Below are 21,100 nucleotides of genomic sequence, written 5' to 3' on the forward strand. Positions count from 1 at the left end.
TATGTTAATGATACAGCTGTACTGTACACTGAAAGGAGTTTTTTTCTTTAAATTTCTAGTGTCTTAGTAAATTATCGTTACAGCTATTTTTTATGTGTCTTCCAGTAGAAAATCTTGTTGCTTAATCAAGTGTTGTAATTGTAATGGGAACTCTCTTTACCTCTTAGAGGACTAGGCTTCTCTCTCCCTCCTTGTCACTGGTCCTTCTCCTCTGCCTCTTAACTTGCGCACTATAATGATCCTCCACTTGTGGCATTGCCTGCTTAGAGCATCTTGGCATGGATGCCTACTTCAGTTTGTGGGACAGCCTCTACTTCCCTGCTGGTCCTCACCTGCTTTTTATACAGGGGACGGCACTCCATCCCTGTGTAGCAGTGTGTGGATAGTTAATGTGCACGCTTCTTAGAAATGTCTTTAATCAATACGCTCTTGCCCATTACATGCTCAGATCATAGGCTTTCAAAATTAGAGAACTGTCATGCCAGGTATCATCCTAGTCTAGGTCGATTTCTTTGGTGATTCAAGACATTCACATACCTGCCTGCCTTCTATATCTAATACAGATTCCTAGATGCACCTGGGGTTCTTTTGGAGCAGTGCCATCTTATTTAACTGGCAGCTGGGAAAGAGTAAGCATTTGGAATCAATGGCATTGATAGCACTTTTTCTGCCTTTCTCCACATGGATGCATCACCCTGTCATCTGTGTGGTAAAGAACCACAGAGAGACCTCTGACCAATCTGGTGGGATAAATTACCCATCATCACAGTTCCAACCACATAAAAAGCTACCTCTTATCCTTTGGATGTCCCTTCTAAGCTTTGGCAAGTGTAAGTTGGTGCCTTTTCTTAAAACATTTGTGTAGCACAAAAAATTCTGAACTTAAAATGTATGGAAATCAAGGGCCTGGAGGGTAGCTACTCCAAAATAATCCCCAAGAGCAGAAAGTACTGAATGCAATTATGTTTCAAAGCAAACATTAACTTGTATAGTTTAAAAACAGAGTGAAGTGACCTTCTGTCCTGATAAAATATTTTTTAAATAATATTGAGTGGGGTGACATTCTTTCATCTGCCAAAAGTATTCCAAATGGCATTCCTGGTGGTGACAGTGGGCTGCATCAGTCTGTACTTAATTTGGGCCATTGGTTTTGTTGAAAAGTTCCTTGCAGTACAGAACAGCCTTCCTCCCCACCCACCTGGGGAACAATGAGCTCTCCTCTCAGTGTTGTGGATTGCGTGCATACAGGGACGTTATGAGGGCCCAGGACTGTGTTCCATTTATTTAGTTAACTGTACTGTATTTGAAAAGCAAATGAACCAGTACACCCTTCCCACTGCTGGCCCAGAAGTCCAAACTGTGCACAGTAAGCATGCTATATTTGGACACAGTGTGACAACTTCCTGAGCTAGCCTAGCTTAGAAGGATTCAGATCACTTTAGGAAATTGGGATCAGCCCTCAGAAGCGGGAAGATGCATGGCAAGACTTAGATGACCTGTGTCTACCACGTGGCAAAAATACCCATAGCTGCATGCTGAAAGCCCAACCCTCTAGGCACAGCTTCCTTGGGCCCAAAGACCTAAAGCACAACATCAAGTGGACAGAATCTTTGCATTTCCCTTCCGTGCCCTGATCACTCTGTGAGGAGTCCTCTGCTTTCCTACTCTTCTACCCCCCACCCCACCCCATCCCTTTTCCCCTTCCCCTGCCTTTTATCCTTTTTAAAGAGCCAAAACTCTCCATTAAGCAAAACCTGTTTGTGTGTACAGGAAACACGAGTTCAATTTGTGTGCTGGTCTTACTCCTCAGCTGCTTTAATAGCTTAATATCTAATAAAGCTAAATCTGAGTGTATTCATTTTTTCCCTAAAGTATGCCAAGTACTTCATTCAGTTGAGAAGTCACAAGTTCAGGAAGAAATGCTTGACTCAAACCAGACATCTTGCTGGACTTTGTCCCTGAACACTTTAGAAACAAATCCCAAGCCACAGTGAGCGTGAGTGTGTCATGCTTGGGTCGTTTCCAGCTCAGCTCGTGCTTTTCTCCCTGCAGCCACACTTGGTGACATGATCTTCCCTCTTAGGTCTGTCTCCTTTCAGCCTCTCTGCCTGTTAGACAGCCATGTCAGCACTGGCAGGCATCACTCTACCCGCGCCTCGATACCCTATGTTGATGCTGATTTCTGAACCAATACAGTGTAAACAGTACTGCAGAACCCACACTTCGAAAACTTTGGCTTTAACATGTTTATCCTATTTGTTGTGGCTGTTCTGACACAAAAGCAAAAACATGTTAACCAGAAATAATTTTTTCTTTATATAAAAAGAGAATATTTAACCTTTTATTGGCATTTTACTTGGGAAATATCTTAACAGATTTACAGCTCTACTCTGATTTAACCCAAATCATTTCTTAAAAACCCATTTATTAAGCAAACATTCAGTTACATTTTATTACATAACAGTAGATCTAACATTTTTATTGTCTAAAGTGAAATATTCTATGTGACTAATACTTTCCTATTCATTCTAACTGAATATGAAAAACTAGGACAACTTAAGCCTATGCTGCATTTCAACTGTATTCTCTCCAATTGTGTATAATAAGTCTAATACCTAAAAATCTGCATTTACATAGATAAATTTGAAAGTGATTTTCAACTTAAAAAATAAATTTTTATTCAAAAGAATTATTTTAGCATGCTCATGTAAAATATTTTAACTACTTGTTTGAGGGGAAATGAGGTTTACACACAAGGTTTTAGAAATAACCAAGGACTCAGGTTGCAAGAGACAGAAATCCAGTTCAGATCAGCTTGAGCAAAAAGGAACATGCTTTTTTTTGGCTTGCATGATCAAAGCTCAGAAGGGGCAAAACTGAAATGCCATCAGAACTTATCTTTGTACCTCTTACCTCCACTTATCTGGATGGGCATAATTCTCTCAGACCAACCCCCTGGAAGCACCCAGCTGTGCCCTGTGGCTAGTGGTTGGAGGGCTCCACTCGGGAAACGTCTGGTAGAAAGCATTCCAAACAAGGCCCTGAGCCCGGCCAGTGGAAGGGTCCTGAGGGCCGCTGTGGTTCGTCGGTGTGCACTTCTTCCTGTGGGCCTGTTGAGCACATGTCCCACCTCTGGAAACTGACTCCCATCCATCTGTCTGTCACTGTGAAATGTCTGCTCAAGAGAAAAGCAAAGGAACACCTTGGGAAAGCGGATAAACGAACTAGAAAGATAGCCTGGAAATTAATTTTAGGTACATTTCATTTTCTACAACCAGAAATCTTTTACTAAGGTTAGAGAATCAAACCAGATTTGTGGGTGGGCCGTAAAGTTCCTCAAAGGCCCCAAATGATTTGCAAACAGCCTTCATGTGCAACGTGTTAGATGTTGGTCATCCATCCACAACTTCTCCCCTTGGTCCCACATTGACATCTGTGGTCTGCAAACAAGCTGAAAACTTTTTCTTTGCCTTGGGTCTGAATTCTTTAAAAATAAAACTTTTCTCTCTGGAATCCAAACCTCTGGCGCCCCACAGCTGGGCCTGCTGTCCCCTGTGCTGCCAGCCTTTCCTTCTTAATTCTGCAGCTTCCTCTCCAGGATCAGACTGCCGGGTGATGGCGAGGGGTCTGAGCATCAGCATCCTTAAGTAGAGCACAATAAGCTTTTGGTCTTTTGCATATTACAAATATGCAGATAATGCTTTTTAGGCCAATACTCTCAGGAATAAGAAGTTGAAATATGGTCATTTTACAAGGTCCTAACTTCTCATTTTAGTCTTTTTTTTTTTTCCCTAAGTTTCTCATGATTCTGAAAAGCCCAGGAAAGCGGCCTTCATGCCTGGAGCTTAGCATGTCATTCCTGCCGTTGTCTTTTAGAAGTTTGTCGATTCCTCCTCAGCCTCCTGAGCCTCCACAACACACATTTTTCCAGGAGAAAGGAAAGCTGCTTAGTGGCATCCTGTTCCATAAGGCATGAAAGTCAGTGTATTTACCTAACACAAAAGCCTTTTTTACTATTTCTTACTTTTATGGTACTTGATGTTTGTGAACCTCACTGCATTGTAAGAGGCACTGTTACAGGCAGAATTGCAATCTCTGAAAAACTGGTAAGACATTGCAGGGAAAACCCTGGGGATCGAGATTAAGTGAACCCATGAAACCAGATTTTTCTACCAACTGCAGGTAACATGAAACTAATAGTGTCTCATACGTGATGACTTTACTTACTTGAGTATAGAAATGGGTGATTCTCAGTGCTGGGTTGGCATCTCAGTGTTCCCTTCAAGGGCCCAGTTGTCTTTCCATTCTTAGCTTGCTCTGGGTTAGCTTTCAACTTCAGCCCTGGGGTTACCTGATCACAGCATGGCTGCCACAGCTCCAGGCATCATATACTCAGAAGGCAGCTTCCAAAACAAACGAGGTACAAAAGGGTTCTCAGGTTTTTCTCCTTTTAATAAGGGAGAAAGATAACACCTGTCCTCACATATACACACACAACACAAAAGACCCCGAGTCTCACAGGCCAGGTTTAGGTCACATGGCCACCTACAGCAAGACAGTTGTCAAAAGGAATGTTGATCTTTTTCAGCCCCTCTGGTAGGAGGAGGTGAGCAAAGAAGGAGGCTGGAAGTATTGTGGGGTTGGCATCCAATAAGTCTGGTTACAATGTTCATGAAGATAAAACACAGGCTGCATACTAAAGAGAACCATACCAAAGCTGTAAGGTACCATCCCTTACTGGCTAGAAACACTTAGGAATGTCCTTTCCCTTTAGGTCTAATAACAGGTAATTTTTTTCTCTGTAACATAGTATTTTTACTGGTTCACTAACTGAAACTTCAAAATTCTTGTTTTATTTTATAACTAGTTCCCAGGATCCCCACCATTGTTCCAAGTAACTTGCACACGAGGAAAAATACAGTTGTTACTGAACAAAGTCACACACATTGAGTATTTCAAAATCCCTCCTCTATATACAAGGTTATACACCCTTAGCTTTGCTGTATTCTTTTAGCCAAGCACAGCATAACCCGGGTGCCACTTTCTTCCGCTCCAAAGGAGCAGGGGAACTGGCCGCAGGTACTGTGCTCCTCAACTTGGCGGTTTGTTCCTGCCCCAGTCGCCTAGGCTGTGTGGCAGAAAATTATCCTGCCCTCCCCCTCCTCTTTCCGGCTTCCATGCCCTCTTCTGTAACTATCTCGTACAAGAACAACCCAGAGCGTATATACTTAATCTGAAATTCACATGGTTGCACGAAAAGTGTAAAAAATAAGTCTATATTTGGTCGAATTCAAGGTTGGGGAGGAGTGGCCCTCAGACTTGTTCGGGGGGCAGTGAACATCACGTTCTCTCCTGAACAATAGGTTATTTGTGGGGTGTTGCAAATTACTGATCAATCCAGGTCCTTCTTGTGACCCCAGACGAGCATCCCTGCAGAAAGCCTGCCCATGATAGGCATATGTGATTAGACCACAAAGTCGGGTGTTCATGAAACCAAAAAGCCATTGTACCACGCACGGTCAGTTCTGAGGTTTTGCCAGTCATATTTGAGGGACTGCCTCTCCGTGGTTATGAGCCCCAGCGAGCACGAGCAGATAAAGCAGTAGCAGGTCCCCAAAGGCAGACGTTTAAGATGGAGGAAAGCCTATTAACTTCTTTCTGCCAATTAATAAAACCATGATTATTTTGTTTTAGCAGCCAAGTGTCCTGGTCTGGTTGCCAAGCACCAGTTTTTACAGGCAGATCATTTCACAACCATTAATATGATGAGTCAGGAGCCCTGGGTTCGGCGCCCAGCCTGGCCACTTGTTAGGCTCTTGGGAAACCATTTAACTTCCCAAGTCTGAGTTCCCACATTTCTAAAATAATGCTAATAATGATCATGAGGATAATTATAGAGCATTTGCTTACTGTATTCCAGACACTGTTCTAAAGGCTTTACACGTGCACTTAAGCTTTATCACATCCCCATTAAGTAAGCACTAGGACAATCTCTTCCCAGATGAGGAAATCAAGGCAGAGAGTTGAAGTAACTTGCCCAGGAGCACCCAGCTAATAAGAGGTGACCCCAGATTCAAACCCAAGCGTTTTGACTTAAAGGAATAGAGACCTTACCCAACTGATAGCACGTGGTAAGGCTCAAATGAGGTCCAAAGTGTGAAAATATTTTGTAAATTCTAAAACCACGCATTCACTGAAAGTATAAAGTAGTCCTCATGCTGGACCTCTTACTCTAATAAGTAATATTACACCAAAGCCAAGCAAGTACATTTCCCTAAGCATGCTCCCTAGCAACCACCCAGAGTGCCAAGACACATGAATTTATTGAGATGGGCTATCCCAGCACAAAAGCATAATCCTTTGAAAAGCTAGTGTTAACAGCCCACCAGTCCTTATATAAATTCCAGGCTGATTGTGAATGTTCGTAATTTTTTTTGGAAGTCTTTATACAAAGGAAATCATGTTGGTATGGGGGCCACTGTCTGAGCCTTATATTTATCTAAAGTTTAGACCTTAAATAATTCCTTATCATTCAGCTAAGTACCATTTTTTGTGATATGATCATTAATGAAGATTTCATTCATAATCAAGTCAGCCATCTCTAGCACTACATGTGAAAAGAAAACAAGTTCTAGCCTCTTCTCAAAAGCTGGGCTTCTAGAAAGCTGGGTTACTCAAAAGGATTTGGGAACCAGGACCTTGGGAACATTCACATCTCACGAAACTTCCGTTTTGTTTGTACAAAACCCTGCCTGCCTGCTCCCAGACTTCCATGGAAACCGTGTGTCTCCCACTCTTCCCCAGCAAAGCAGGACCTCAGAACTCAAAGAGGCAGGAAGGGAAATGGGCACACTTGACAGCACACCATGCTTTTCACCGCCACCTCTGTATTTTTCTAAAAAGTATATAAATTGTGTACACACACACACACACACACACTCACACTCCTGCACCAGAATAGGCAACTCCAAGGGAAGGGACAGAACGTAGACTTGGGCTGGGGACCAGGCAGTGGTAATAGAGAATGAGTGTTATCCTGCGAGTTTCTGTTGGGGTGAGGAAGATGTTCTAAAGATTGACCATGGTGATGGCCGCACAACTCTGAATATGCTGAGAACCACTGGCACACTGTAAATGGGTAAACTGTATGTTAACTCCATCTCCATAAGGCTGCTGTTTAAAAGCATATCCACTCCACACCTTCGGCTTCAGATGGGCAATCGTGTGGCTGGCTGCGTGGATGGCGCCCCTGGCGCCCTGCATGGAGGCCCCTGTGCGATCTGCGGGTCCTGCTCCACTTCCAGCCACGTCCAGGTAGCCGTGCAACTCCTAACTAGTCTCCCGAGGTGATTCTCTGGTTATGTTAAATCCTAGATTACCCTTTACTGGAGTCCACTGATAACTAAATGAAATTACCCAGTTATCATCCCTATATTTAAAATGCATTAGGAGGGGCTGAGCCTCCTCCCCATCAGTGCGGGGAAAGAGACTGGACTTGTCCGTTTATGCATTTGTCTCCCATCGGCAGTAGACACCCCTGCAGCAGGGTCAAGTCTTGCTCATCACACCCCCAGTGGCCAGCATCGAGCTTGTGGAAGCCCAACAGGCGTGGAGGCTGCACATCCCACCAGCTGAGGCCTCTTCTAGGGAGGAGTCTGTGTACAGCTGCAACAGGCAGCAGGGCCCAGAGGGTGGCCGTGGGGGGGGCCAAACTGCCCCACTCCACAGAACAGCCCTCTGATAGGACCTCAGTGAGCCCCAAACTCTCAACTGATGCTGGTTTAGCTAATCTAAGCAAGTCTCAGAATGTGCCTAAGAATCCCCCACCGGTGAACCAGTATCCTCAGCACTGCAGGCACGGTCCCAGGCCCAGCAGGTGGCTGCCTGCAGGAGGTCACGAGCAGGAGGGCATGGGGGGTGGTGGGAAGGCCTAACCTGATAATCAGGAGGCTGCAGCCTGGTGGTCTGGGCACCACTGGGTGTCTTTGAGCTTTAGTTTCCTTGTCTATACAATACGGAGGGTGAGCCAGGTGATTTGATTGTCCTTCCCACACCTACGACTCTGCTTCTAAAGCACCCAGTCTTGGAACTCAGGGCAAGCAGGGCCCCCAGTATTTGGGATTCAAAGAATGGTCAAAGTTAAGCATTTAAGGAGGAAACTTTCCATTACAGAATGCCTGTTGCCTTAAAAGTAGCACAGGATAGCAAAGCAGGCAGCCCCTTCCTTAAATCTAGCTCATTCTCATTTACTGTCAGCATTGCCCTGAATCTCCATCATTCTTTTGTCAAGCTTACCTCCTCCAGGGCACTGTCTGGATCAACCCCATCCTCCGTGTGTTCCTTCCTGGCAGCACGCATGGCCTCCAGAGCTGTGCTGCTTCTGTTTGCATTAGGTGTGACCTTGGGCAAATGACCTAACCTCTCAGGGCCTCAGTTTCCTTATCAGTGAAATAGGGATAATAACATACCTACACCATCAGTTCATTATGAGGATTCAATTAGTGTATATATATATAATAATTTTGTGTCAGCACATCTTATTATCTTGAGTATGTGATTTTCTACATGTTTTATGGTTGTTTCCAAACATCATTGGAAGGAAGGCCCCTAACGAGTGTCCTTTTCCAGAGCTGAAATAATGCCATGCATATGGCAGGGTCTTCAATAAGTGCTTGCCTTTTGTTTCCCAGAGCAATCTGTTTCAGATTAGGAGAAAGTCCTTTATTGGACTGTTTATCAAGGATGATCTGCCCTTATTTCAAACTCTGGATGATTTTTGGAGAAAAGAGCTGTCTGCCTTCCTGTTTGCCTTGTTCTGTAAAACCTGTTTCATGTTTTCCCTGAAAGTGTCCCTTAGCCGCAGCCACCCTAGTACCTTGGGACTGCTCTGTTTTGGCTTCAGATTACAGGTTAAAATTAGCCACCCCCTCTGTGAAGGAGGTACCAGGAGAGGCAGGACTGTGGTGGTAGTGGATGAAGCAGACCCACAACAGAGACGGCGGTGCGGTGGAGCAGAGGCCAGAACCCCCCGCACAGAAGTTGGTGTCCACCGAGGGGTCACAGAGTCCAGGGAGGCCAAGGTTATACAAATCCTGAATTCATGCCATGGCATAAGTCTCTTGTGCAAGACCTGCTGCTGCTCTATTTTAGCGGTGTTGACAACTGGAATCTTCCAGATTGTTCCTTTTGTGATTATAAACTGTCTTCGAGTAGCATGCTGCAGGTGGATGCTGTTTATAGAAGTACTTGGACCAATCAGCCTGCTCCTCAAAGGAATATTTTCTTTACACTCTTCCAGGGTTGTTCTTACAAAACAGCTTAGTATGTCAATCTGTTCTGGGGGCAAGGAGAGAAGAAAGGACACCATTCAATTTAATGCCATGAAGAAATACCAGCGCATAGGCCACCCAAGAACAGAATTCAGCAGGCATTACCTGTCTTTCATGCATCTTCCCTCCTCTTCCTGGACTTTCTCAATTCAGGGCATCCCTTCTGTGAATGCCCAGGGCTGTCATGTAGTCTCAGTACCCTGACCCACCAAAAAAATACACAAAACACGCTACTCTCAGGAAAAGAGCAAATCCCACCCTTTCATGGCTTCATTGACAGGGCAAGCTTTGGAGACATGGCTTCAAATCCTAGCTCTTCTGCTTCCTAGTCATCTGGACCACTGCATGCTACCAAACCTCTCCTGTGTAAAATGCAGGACATAAGGCAATGTGCTTTCAGCTGCAAGTAGCGGAAAGCCAATGCACATGGGTTTGACCAATAAGGAAATTGGCCCATAAAGTGAAAGTCCCAATGTGCAACATTGAACCCTGGTGTCAGAGGCCCATTCTGCACCTCTACCTTCCACCTCCATTGTCCACTGCTTCTTAAGCTTGGCTCCTTTCACAGAGTGGCCGCCAGCAGAAAGATGGGGCCCCTCCTGGACCAGCAAGTAATACCTGACGCCAACAGACTGTTGGCTGCTGACTGGCTTAGGTCTGGGCTCCTAAACGGATTGCTAGGGACATAGGGACAGGATACCATGATTAGTAAATACACTGGTGGTTCTCAGACTTGCACATGCATCAGAATTACCTGAAGGATTTAGTAAGCTGCAGACAACAGGGCTGCAGTGCCAGAGTTTCTGATTCAGTGGGTCCAAAGAAGAGCCTCAGAATTTGCCTTTCTAACAAGCTCTGTAGTGACACAGATGCTGCCGGACCACACGGAGAACTACTAGCATAGTCAGATCAGGAGGACCCCTAAGCTGGCCTGTAAACCTAGTGTGAGATGGCTGGGATGGCTGAGGGCCAGCCAACAAGGTATCTCTTTCTCCACTCAGCCACTCTCCATGGCTTGCTTGGGCTTCCTTACAATGCGGTGGTTTCAGGAGAACTGGATTTCCTATGTGCCAACTGACTCCCCGGAATGACCGCTCCAAGACACCAAGGCAGAAGCTGTAAGGTTTCTCATAGAGTGACACTTCTGCCCCATTCTCCCGGTGACATGTGAGTCACAGGGCCATCCCTGTTCAAGGGAAGGGCACCATGCAAGGGCATGAATATGCAGAGGCAAAGGTCATTGAGGGGCCACCCTGGGGACCAGCTACCACAGGGATTAAAGGAGATCATTCATAAAATCCTGACTCTGAATGTAAGTACTGACCATAAGTAAGGGCTCAGGAAATGAGCATTATTATTGTTGCAGTTCTTTTCAGGGGACTTTGTTTCTGTTATTGAGGAACTTAAGGCTTTCTCAACTACTAAAGAATTTTCAGATACTAGCCCACAGATGAAGCAGTATTTTCTTGGAGTGTTTCTTTCCAGTAGTCCTAACACCATGCATACAAGCAGCTATTACCTTAACCAGGAGCAAGAACTGCTCTCCCATATGCATCTGCTACATGGTGGAAATGCTCCTTTCCTATTGGCTTCCACCTGGTTCCTGCATTAGAACCATGGGTTTTGGTGAGAGGTTTTTACCCAGGCTCCTGTAGATTGACTGATTTTACTAAAAACTATGACAGCTCTTTTATTTTGAATCAGGACTTAAGTAAAAGCTAGTCCTCTGCTGTTCTGGCTTACACTCCCATTATGGGAAATCTCTAGAACAATAGCTTCTCAAGTGACTCCACATCACTCCCATGCAGCCGCCTCTACTCCAAAGACAAACACAGCTTCCCAGTTTGAGCAGTACTAGGCGTCACTGAGCTCCAGAATGCTCTCACAGACAGCATGGTGTTCCTTATTTCTGCCAAACATGCACACACACACACACATATCAGTTTTTTCTTCTTTTCCTTTAGTGTGTGAGATTGAGTTGGGTTTTATTCAATGGCATTACCCAGAGAAACTTGAGGGGTTTTCCGTTTCTGCATGTTGTTGGGGGTGGGAGAGGAGCAGGTGCAATCTGTAAGAATCTTCTGGTTCAGAGAGAAGAGGCCTGGGGAGCTAGAGTATGTTGTCTGTCAGCTACTGTGCCCAAGCAGCCCGGCCAAGCTCTGATGTTGTTGAAACTCGAGCTTCAAAGGGAAGGCTGCACACAAGCAAGCTGCCAGGATTTGTTCTGTAGTCTGAGGAGGTTGGGGTGTTTGCACCAGGCTATTTCTGTCTAACAAGCTGACCGGAACCATCTGAGAATCCGCTAGCCACTGGGGTTTACTATGACATACCTTCCAGTCACTCCACTGTATCATTTCTCCTCCATTTTATCCTTGAGAGAACGACCGTGTGTGAACGTGTGTGTCTGTGTGAGTGTGGGCGGTGTGTGTCCCAAAGTCCCATTACCACGGAGAGTTAAATGAACCATTTTAGCAGAACACACAAAAAAATGCAGTTCCAAAATCAAAGCTAGTCTACACATAGACCCTGTCTGGGGGGACACATAAAACTTGGTGGCGGTAGCTGCCTCTGGAGAAGGGAAGCGGGTCTGTGTGCTGAGGGAGACTCACTCTTCCCCACGTGCTGTTTTAGTTTTGTTGTTGATGTTTTTCTACCATAAGCATGGAATACTTTTTAAAAATGAAAACTAGAGTTTAATGCCAAGGCTTCTCTTGAAAAACCTTTGCTGACTCAAATACCCCTTTGAAACCTGCCCTCAGCTCCCCAGGAGGAAACTGGGATGATCTGAACAGCCAGGGGCTGCCATGGGGAAGTTCGCTGCCTGTCCCCTTGGGCGCACACTTCATGTCCTCAAGAACGTGCTCTTCACCCCTATCCATCGCCATAGGGGAAGCATATTGAGAGCAGATACTATGTCTGTCACATTCAGAATCAATGATGACTTGAAGCCATTCATCCTGGCAGTATGGCAGAGAAAATGCAGCTGGTGGGGAACAGACAGCCTGAAGATTGCAGGGAGCTAGACACGTACAGCACGTGATGCATGAATTGCCAGCCACGCCAGCACAAAACAGCTCATCCAGTTTGGACAGGAAGCACCATACCTGGTCATGTAGAAGAATATCAAACACTTCCGTAACATGTCTCCATGTTTTCATTCCCCAGGAGATGATGGCTCAGACTTCGGAAATCACCTTATTGCATATTTATTATATTCTCTTTGCTGAGCTGGTGACCCACTTCCAAACCCAGAGAACAAATTACAAATGAACAGCCCAATGGCCTTTCTTTTTCCATCTTTACTACACTGGGAGTCCATTAAAATAACCAGTGTTAACACAGCACCTCTCTTTGCCACTATACATGCAATGTGGGCTAACTGGATTGAACTAGACAGAGTTCTATTCATTGGGAATCGTTAGCCAGCTCAAGAGGAAAACAGAATAAAAAAAGAAAAACATTGCCCATCACAAAAATAACTTGAGAATTGTGCAATCTGCCAACCTTGGCCATTTGTGTTGAACTTGCTTTCAGCCCGCAGTTACATATACCACACCCTACGGCTGAAGCATTTACTGCCTTCCTTTTGAGCAGCAAAGTAATGGGAACTAGAGAAGCTCCTGTAGATTTGGCAAGGGTTAGTATATACGTTTCCATTAAATCTGGCAGAGGCAAGGATGGGACTACTTATGCTTTGGTGCTTCCTGTTCAGCTCCCTTTCGGAGATGAAGCCATGTGTTCCCGTGCAGGAGTTAATGCCTGGACCTAGTTAGTACCCTTGGCCAACAACATAATTTTGCTGCATATGTTATTGTTGTTTTGTTCCAGTACGGGTGAAATTATCATGGAAATTCCCGTAATACTGAATGTTTTCCCACGGGAAATATTTTACTCTGCACGTAGAGCTACTGAGCCTCAAAGTTTCCTCCTGAAGACATTGTGCTGCTCCATGGAACACAGTGGAGCAGATGTTTCAGAAGATTTCAGTATACAGGAGAAACTTGCTGACTGCCAGCCATGTGCCAGACACTTTTGTATGTCTTCGTGTATTGTTGACAGCCGCTCTGCAGGTCGGCTGTCACTGACTGTGCTTTTGAAGGGAGGAAGCTGCAGCACAGGGAAGTGAGCTACTTGCACAGGGTGCCCCACTGTGAGTGACAGAGTACGGGGTGCACACCCATGCCCTGCCGACCCAAATGCACACTTCCTTCCCTGCAGCATGAAGCTGCCTTTCGATGCCCTCTTTGATGCTGAAGGTTAAGGTGAGGCTCACAGGTTGGACATGGCTTTCAGGGAAGCTAAGCAGACCTTGGTGGGACACTGATGAGAATGGGGACTTGGACTGTAGGGGAGGTTCCAGCAATCAACAATACAAGGGCATTTGGAGAGTGAGAGGTGGGATTCCTGCTAATCTAGTAGCAGATGGATAGGGACTGGGCACCAGGGGCAGGGTGGCAATCTCTAGAAAGACTAAGGGGAAGATAATAAGGCAACCCTGAGTCGTGGAGGAGATCATGGCAGCCCCGAAGGCAGTGACTCAGAATCAAAGACATCAACGGGGTCAAGGTGGAAACCCAGAAGGCAGGACTTTTTGTCACAGACGGTATGACACTGGCCAATGACTAGCATCAGGTCAGAGCAAGACCAGCACCAGCCTGACTTGGTGGTGAGTCTCTGCTATGTGGCAGGTGCTATTCTAGTTGCCATGGCAATAGCAGTGAACGAAATAGGTCAAGTCCCTGCCCTTATGGAGCTACAGTACAGTGAGAGAAATAAACAAGGAAATATATACCAAATGATATTGAATACTATCGAAAACAATTCCTCTGAGTAAGGGGGATACTAATACTGGTGAAGGTAGTGCCTGCTATTTTCCATGAGGTAGGCAGGGAGGGCCTCTCGCTGCAGGCTATTGAGCAGAAACTTGAAAGAAGTGGGGAGTGAGCTGTGCCCCTGTGTGAGAGGAGAGCTTTGCAGGCAGAAGGAGCAAGAAGGCAAAGCCCTGAGGCCAAGGGTGCCTGGAGTGTCAGGAACAGCCAAGGAGTCAGTTCCTGGAGGCCGCCTCTGAGAGGGTGATTAACAGGGTGTTTATTAGGGAATTCTCTGGGGCTCAGCCTGGGGGAGGGGAGGGTGGGAGGGCAGGGACACTGGGCAGGAGAAGGAAACCAGCTGTAACACGTCCCAACAAAAGCCTCGGACAAGCCCACTCACGGCGAGTTCTGAGGATGGGATGACCCCTCCAAGCCAGCCCACACTGGACAGAGAGGGCTGGGCCCTTGCACCCCTGTCATTCAGCAGGGGCTGTCACGGGATTGTTGGGGGTGTTGGGGCGGCAGCTTCTAGCAGGAAGTCCTCTGTCTTGAAGGGTGCACCTCCCGCCAACCAGTCGCATGCTGGTGGGACTGGGGCAGAGGGCAATGAAGCAGGGGCAGAAAATGAGTTCACAGAGGCATCTGGGCACCAGCTCGTGCAGGCCCTCCTAGGCCTCGATAAGGACTTGGGCTTTTGTTCCACATGGAATGACGGGGAGCCATTCAGAATTTCCAAAAAGCAATGTTAATGTCTAATTTATGTTTTAACCTGATCCCTCTGGCAATTAAGTGGACTAGACTGTAGATGAACAAGAAGGGCAAGTAGGAAGACATATGAGTTTGAAGTTGGGAGAAGTCCCAACTGAAAAATGAATTCGATAGCTTTCCTGATATGTCTAAGGCCATGTGAGCAAAGCTACCACCTAGTGAGGGAGTGCAGAGGAAGAGAGGAGTCTGAGGACCGAGTCCCAGAATATCCCGGGGTCTGGGGACTGGGGACATGCGGGGGACAAAGAGCAACAAGTGAGGCAGGAAGTGAAACATGACAGCGTGATGGTCCTGAGGCCGAGTAACAGTGGCTTTTACAGCAGAGAGAGTGACAACTACTGAGAGGCCGAGATGAGGACTGAGCAGTGCCCACCAGGCTCGGCCAGTGACCTTGACAAGGGCAATTTCGGAGGAGTGCTGGGGGAAAGCCCGGTGAATGCAGGAGAGGGACTGGAGACAATGGGTACAGACAACTTTCTGAAGAGTTTGGTGGAAAGAGGAGCAAAAAATGAGACAGTAGCTTGCACAGGCTTGGGATCAAGAGAAGACCGGGGAGACTAGGGTCCTCCAGGGACAGCTCAGCCCCAGGGTCTGGCTGGGTGTGATCTGTGGGCGGGCACAGAGGGGAACCCCCCATCACTGCGGGTGACAGCTTAGAGGAAGAGGAGGCCATGCAGATCCTGGGGCGATGAGGGGAGTGAGGGAGAAAAGAGCATGGCAGATGTGCCTGTCTATGCAATAAACATCTTCCCACAGAGGCTGAGAAGCTGGATGTAGGCTGAATTTTTTTGAAAAGTTGATCTTGTTTCAGCTACACTGGGGAAATTATTTCAATGAAACAAGAGGTGGTTTTTTAATGTGAAGAATCCATTCCAAGTATAACTGTGTACGAGAATGTTAATGTGTCCATTTTTCTGAAGGTTGGGTACACCTGTAATTGTAGTTCTCTGCTACATCTGGTATGAAACTAAATATAATTATATAGTTTTTTTTTTCAGAAGGTCTTAAACTTTTTTAAAAAATCTGAAGCCATCACAGTATGACTGTGAGATTATAGAATGGCATGTGGTTTAGAAAAGCTAAAACATGGAGCAAGAAAGTTATTTTCCAGATGTCACTGAAATAGCCTGGCCAACCCTGGCAATGAATAAGAAAACAGGAATTCAGGGCCAGAAGGCCAGTGGCCCTCGGGGTCCAAGGGAGATAGATACACACCAGGAGCCAGAGGAATGGATTCAAGGCTTCAGGGAGGACCTTCAAAATTAAAGGACCAGCATCTAATATCAACAGGACCCTGGATAGCAGCACAGGGCAAGAGGGGCAGAAGGCATGCATACCCCAGAAAGGCTACAGAACAGATGGGGTAACAGCTCTGGCTCCCATTAAAGAGAAAGTGCCCACCTGTGCTTGGAGATTCAAGGCTATAGGCTGTCATCTTGAAAGCAGCATCTTCATGATATGCAGGCCACCTTAGGGCCTTTGACATGCCATTGCCTCTGTTTGGGCTACTCGACCCTTCCCTCCACCCTCACCAACTCTTGCTCCCCCTTCAGATCTCGTCTGAGATATTACTTGGTCAGCAAAGCCTTCTCTGAATCCCCCAGCCAGCCTCATTCCACCTGAACCCAGTTATGGGGTCGATTAATTTGAAAGCTACAAATATGTCTTTGGGCATAACCTTAGAATAAAATGAGACACATTTTCAGAGAAAGTAAGCATCTCATTAAATAAGGGATCCCTGATGCCATTTAAATGCTTTGTGAACTGAACCAATTGTGTGGACTCTGAAGCCCAATGGTAAGATAAGATTCTGGCCCTCCCAGGTCTCCTGTGATTAAGGTCTGAGACGTCTCTGCCTGCTGCGTTCTTCCTTCAGGGGTCTGCAGAGCCCGCCGCCTCCCCGCTCCTAGGTCTCCGCTCACCATCGTCAGACAGCATTCCTGAATGCTCCGTGCAGACTAACACACGCACCCGGGCCACACCATCTCCAGCCCTCTTACCTGCTTCATTGTTCTCCATAGCATCTGCTGACAACTTCACACATTTATTTGTTTATTGGCAGACCCAGAGCTTGGCAAGTCGGAGGTGCCTGACAGAAATCTGTTGGGTGAAGGAGCGGGATGGAGCCCTTCAGCAGCACCCTTCCGGAAAGGGTGCTCACCTACTTGCCAGTCACACTGTGGATGTTTTAAGGAAGCTCTTCACTCTCCTGACCAAATAGTGACTACCCAAGGTTTCCCTGCAGACAGTATTCCAAATAATCATTGAGAAACACTTTGACTTGTGACGAGTGGCCCCCAAAGCTTCTTGTTGCTCCAGGGAGACCTCCTGTGTAGGATTTTGGGTGCCCTGTTTTGATGAGGTTCTGACTAAGGCCTGAGGAGAGAATGAACACACGGGAAGAATCCACAAGGTCCTGCATCATTTACTATTTCAAATATTCAACGAGAAAGGGGAAGAATGAGAGCGAGAGGGAAGTGGGGGTCGGGGTGGTCACCTTCTGAGGCTCCCATAAAAGCTCTTTGCTTTCCCTCGACATGATCAGGATGAGACCCAGGCCATGTGCCTTCCTTAGAAGGCCATCCTCCAGACACAAACCTGGGCACGCCTTTCCTACACCTGCCAAATTCTGTCATGTTTTCCTTCTGCAAAAGATACTTCAGACCCCATCACACAGATTTCCTTGGCTTTGATGGGGCCCTGAGGCTGCTTCCTGCAATGCCAGGGACCTCAGACTGCCTTCACTCACCAAGGTCACAAGCCACTACTTCTTTCCCCTTTAGGAGTAGAGGCTTCAGCAGCCACCAAGCCATCCTTTGTTCACTCCTTGAGAGCAGTGCCGCATGCAGGTATGAAACCTTGCTGTTAATGAGGAATTAAGAAGCCTCACTCTTGCCTCTGTGGCAGACGTCACTGTTATCTTACACTGGCAGACGTCAGAAGTCTCCTTCCTGAAGGCCGTCAACACAGCACCATTTAGTCAGCATCGGGTGCTTTTCTGAGTGAGCATGTGGTCAGCTTTGAGTCTCGTCTGAGGACACAAACTCTCTTTATCCATTGTTGTACACTCAGGACATAAGCAGGGCTCCAGGCACAAAGAGAACTGATAAGGATTTGTTGAATGATTAGATAGGAGGGTAAATGAAATTTTACGAATGATCCTTGGTGATAGATAGGGCTGCAACCTACCACTGAAGTAACTGTAGGGAATTTAGAGAACTTCTCCAGGCCTCAGTGTCCCTGCATGTACATGAAGGTGGGAGCAATACTCACAGCAAGGTTGTTTTCAGAGATTAAATGAGATGGACAACATGGCACATAACACACTGGGATGGGGTCCAGCACATGGCGAAAGCTCAGTACAGTATCCTTATTACACAATCATTTCACTTTCAACCCTACTCTCCTCATAAGACCTGAAACTGCTCATCATATTGATGAACTGACAGCTACTATTCAGGAGGTACTCCTGTCTTTTCTCTGTCTTCTGTGATGTAAAATGGGATTTAGCTGAAACAGTTTTTCAGTAATATTTTCTTGTTGAAAATGATTCCTTGCTTACAAATGATTGCCACCTAATCAACAAAGGTCTGATAAACAAATTCACATAGTGTGTTAATGACTGCTGATAGCATTTGCACTTTAAGAAGTAGTGTTCATAGTGGCATTTGAGGCAGGTAAGTGTGAACTATGGGGTAAATATTTTTCTAAGGCATTATTGTTTAAAATGTCATCCTTGGACCAGCAGCACTGAGATCCCTAGGGGCTTTTTAAAATACAGACACTCAGGCCAGCACCCCAGACCTACTGAATCCGAATCTGTGGTTTAACAAGGGCCCCAGGAGAGGCATATGCACTGTAGAGTTTGAGAAGCGCTGGTCTAGGTGGGGCGCCATGATGCTGGAATGCTCTATTCCATCGCTATGGAAAACATCCTCTATTAGAAACTGGACGGGACAGACGGATGTAGCAAGACTCCTACTGAGAAGTGTCCATTTCCCACCAGTTTCTGTTCCCCCACCTCCCTACCTGTTTAAAATCCACTTGTCATTTCCAAGGCCCTCGTCCCACATTTACACACACCTTGTCTGACTGCTACACATAAATATACTACCAGTGGTGAATATTATGAACATACTTATCTATTTTTGCATTCTTATGGTTCATTTGTAATGAAGATGGATTAAAATAAATATGTTGCTGATTGGCTTCAATTTTTATAATAAAGGAAATAAACTCAGTTTCTCTATCATTCTTAACAAATCCCTACTTTATAGTCTACTAGGTCTGTTCTCCCTGAGTTGGCCTCATCTAACACAATTCTAACATCTGTATTTTTCACATGTATTGCGGCATCAACTGGTCAATCTCCCTGATATCCAGGAGAACTGGAAAAAAAACAAATTTGTAAGACTGGGTGGCCATCATGTTACAATGAAGAAAATAGAAACTATAAACATTTCTGCAGGGTTTTGTGATGCCTGCAGGGTCTGGAGAGCAGGAGTGGGCTTGCTGCATTTCTGCACAGTAACAAGGGGGACTCACAGCTCCTAGAGAGTAAAACCGGAGCCACGCTCATAGGAGAACATCCTTTCTTTGATGTAAGATTGGACTAATATTGGACCCTGAGGAAAATTGTCTCTGTAATGTTTACTTCATAAAGAACTTAGGGAGGAAGCCATTCCATAACCCTTACTCATGGAAAAAATAGATTAAAATTAGGAAGCTCATATTCAGCTTCAGTCACAGTTTCAGTAACACCCTGTATTAGTCAGGGTCCTCCAGAGAAATAGAACCACTAGAAGATTATTGATTGCTTGATTGATTGACTTATCCTATGGAATTGGTTCACAAGGTCATGGCAGCCGAGAAGGCCCGAGATGTTCAGTCAGCAAGCTGGAGACCCAGGAGAGCTGAGAGCGGAAATTCCAATCCCCAAACCAGCAACTCAGGACTCAGGAAGAGCTGATGTTTCAGTTTGAGTCTGGAGGCAGGAAGAGACCAATGTCCCAGGCAATCAGACAAGAAGAGTTCCCTCTCCTTTGAAGGAGGGTCCACCCTTTGGTCCATGTGAGTCTTCCACTGATTGGATGAGGCCCAACCACCCACACTGGGGAGGGCAATCTGTTCTGCTCAGACTACTGATTCAAATGTTGATCTCATCCAAAAACACCTGCACAGATCACACAGAATACTGCTTGTTCAAACTGCTGGGCACCCATGGTCCAGTCAAGTTGACACACAAAATTAACCATCGCAGGAGTACAGACTAACAGTGAGGCAAAGAAGTGTGTTGGAGGGACTACTTGAGTTCTCTGAACGGCAAGGCGCTTAGGAGAGAACTCTCCTCTTACAAATAGGAGTTTGCCTGTCTGCCTGAGGACTGCTCCTGGCTGTTCTCTCTCTGCATGCTGGGTGGGCTGGAAGGGAGGTAGCTATTGCCCTGGGGGGAGTGGTCCTCAATAAATGATGATTGGGAATTGGTAGATAAATACCCGAATTTCATCACCCCTCATACCAGGCAAATGTAATGCACAGTCTGTGCCATCTCCCAGAGGACCTCAGTGGGACTGATCCCAGATATCCAATGATAACCTCCTCCTCTTTCAAACATCTTCCTCCATTACTTTTCTTGTCTTAACTCCCAACTCCCCTACAGGGGCACTCTGAAATCACCCCCAAAATAAACTACTTGCACTCAACTCAGTTCTCAGGCTATGTTTCTGGGGCAACCTGGCCTAATATAAGAGGATAAATTATATCGTTACATTCCCTTTTCTTGAGCTAAAGGTAGGAATTCACACTACATTGTCCCCCCAAAAAACCTGTACACCAATGAGTTGTACACGTGTTCACATACATCACTAATACATTTATAGCAGCATTGTCTGCAATAGACCCAAACTTGGAAACTACTCAAACATCCATCAACAGACGAATGAATAAATACATCATGGTGTGTTTATTGATATATATTACATGTATTCACATGAAGAAATATTATACAACAATAGGGATGAACAATTTAAAACTATATTCAACAATATGGATGGATGAATCTCACAAACATAGATTGGAGTGGAAGGAGACAGACGCAAAAGGACAGACAATATGATTCTTCCTATATAAAGTTCAGCAACAAGCAAACCAACATGGCTCAAAGTCCACACGGTCACTGAGAGTGCACAGTAG

At 45.8% G+C, this 21,100-nt stretch overlaps 1 protein-coding gene across 1 annotated transcript in view; it reads right to left on the reverse strand.

The window, feature by feature from the left end:
- Positions 1-2,320: 2,320 nt before the first annotated feature.
- Positions 2,321-21,100, reverse strand: part of LOC140846732 (uncharacterized) — a 30,488-nt gene continuing 11,708 nt past the window's right edge. The window contains exons 3-4 of the mRNA XM_073224322.1: positions 8,296-9,336; positions 2,321-4,403 (exon numbers count right to left, since the gene is read on the reverse strand). Of these exons, the coding sequence (XP_073080423.1) occupies positions 8,759-9,336 (578 nt within the window). The 3' untranslated portion in view covers positions 2,321-4,403; positions 8,296-8,758. The remainder of the gene's footprint in view (positions 4,404-8,295; positions 9,337-21,100) is intronic.

Source organism: Manis javanica, chromosome 16, assembly GCF_040802235.1.
Source record: "Manis javanica isolate MJ-LG chromosome 16, MJ_LKY, whole genome shotgun sequence".
NCBI classification, from domain to species: domain Eukaryota; kingdom Metazoa; phylum Chordata; class Mammalia; order Pholidota; family Manidae; genus Manis; species Manis javanica.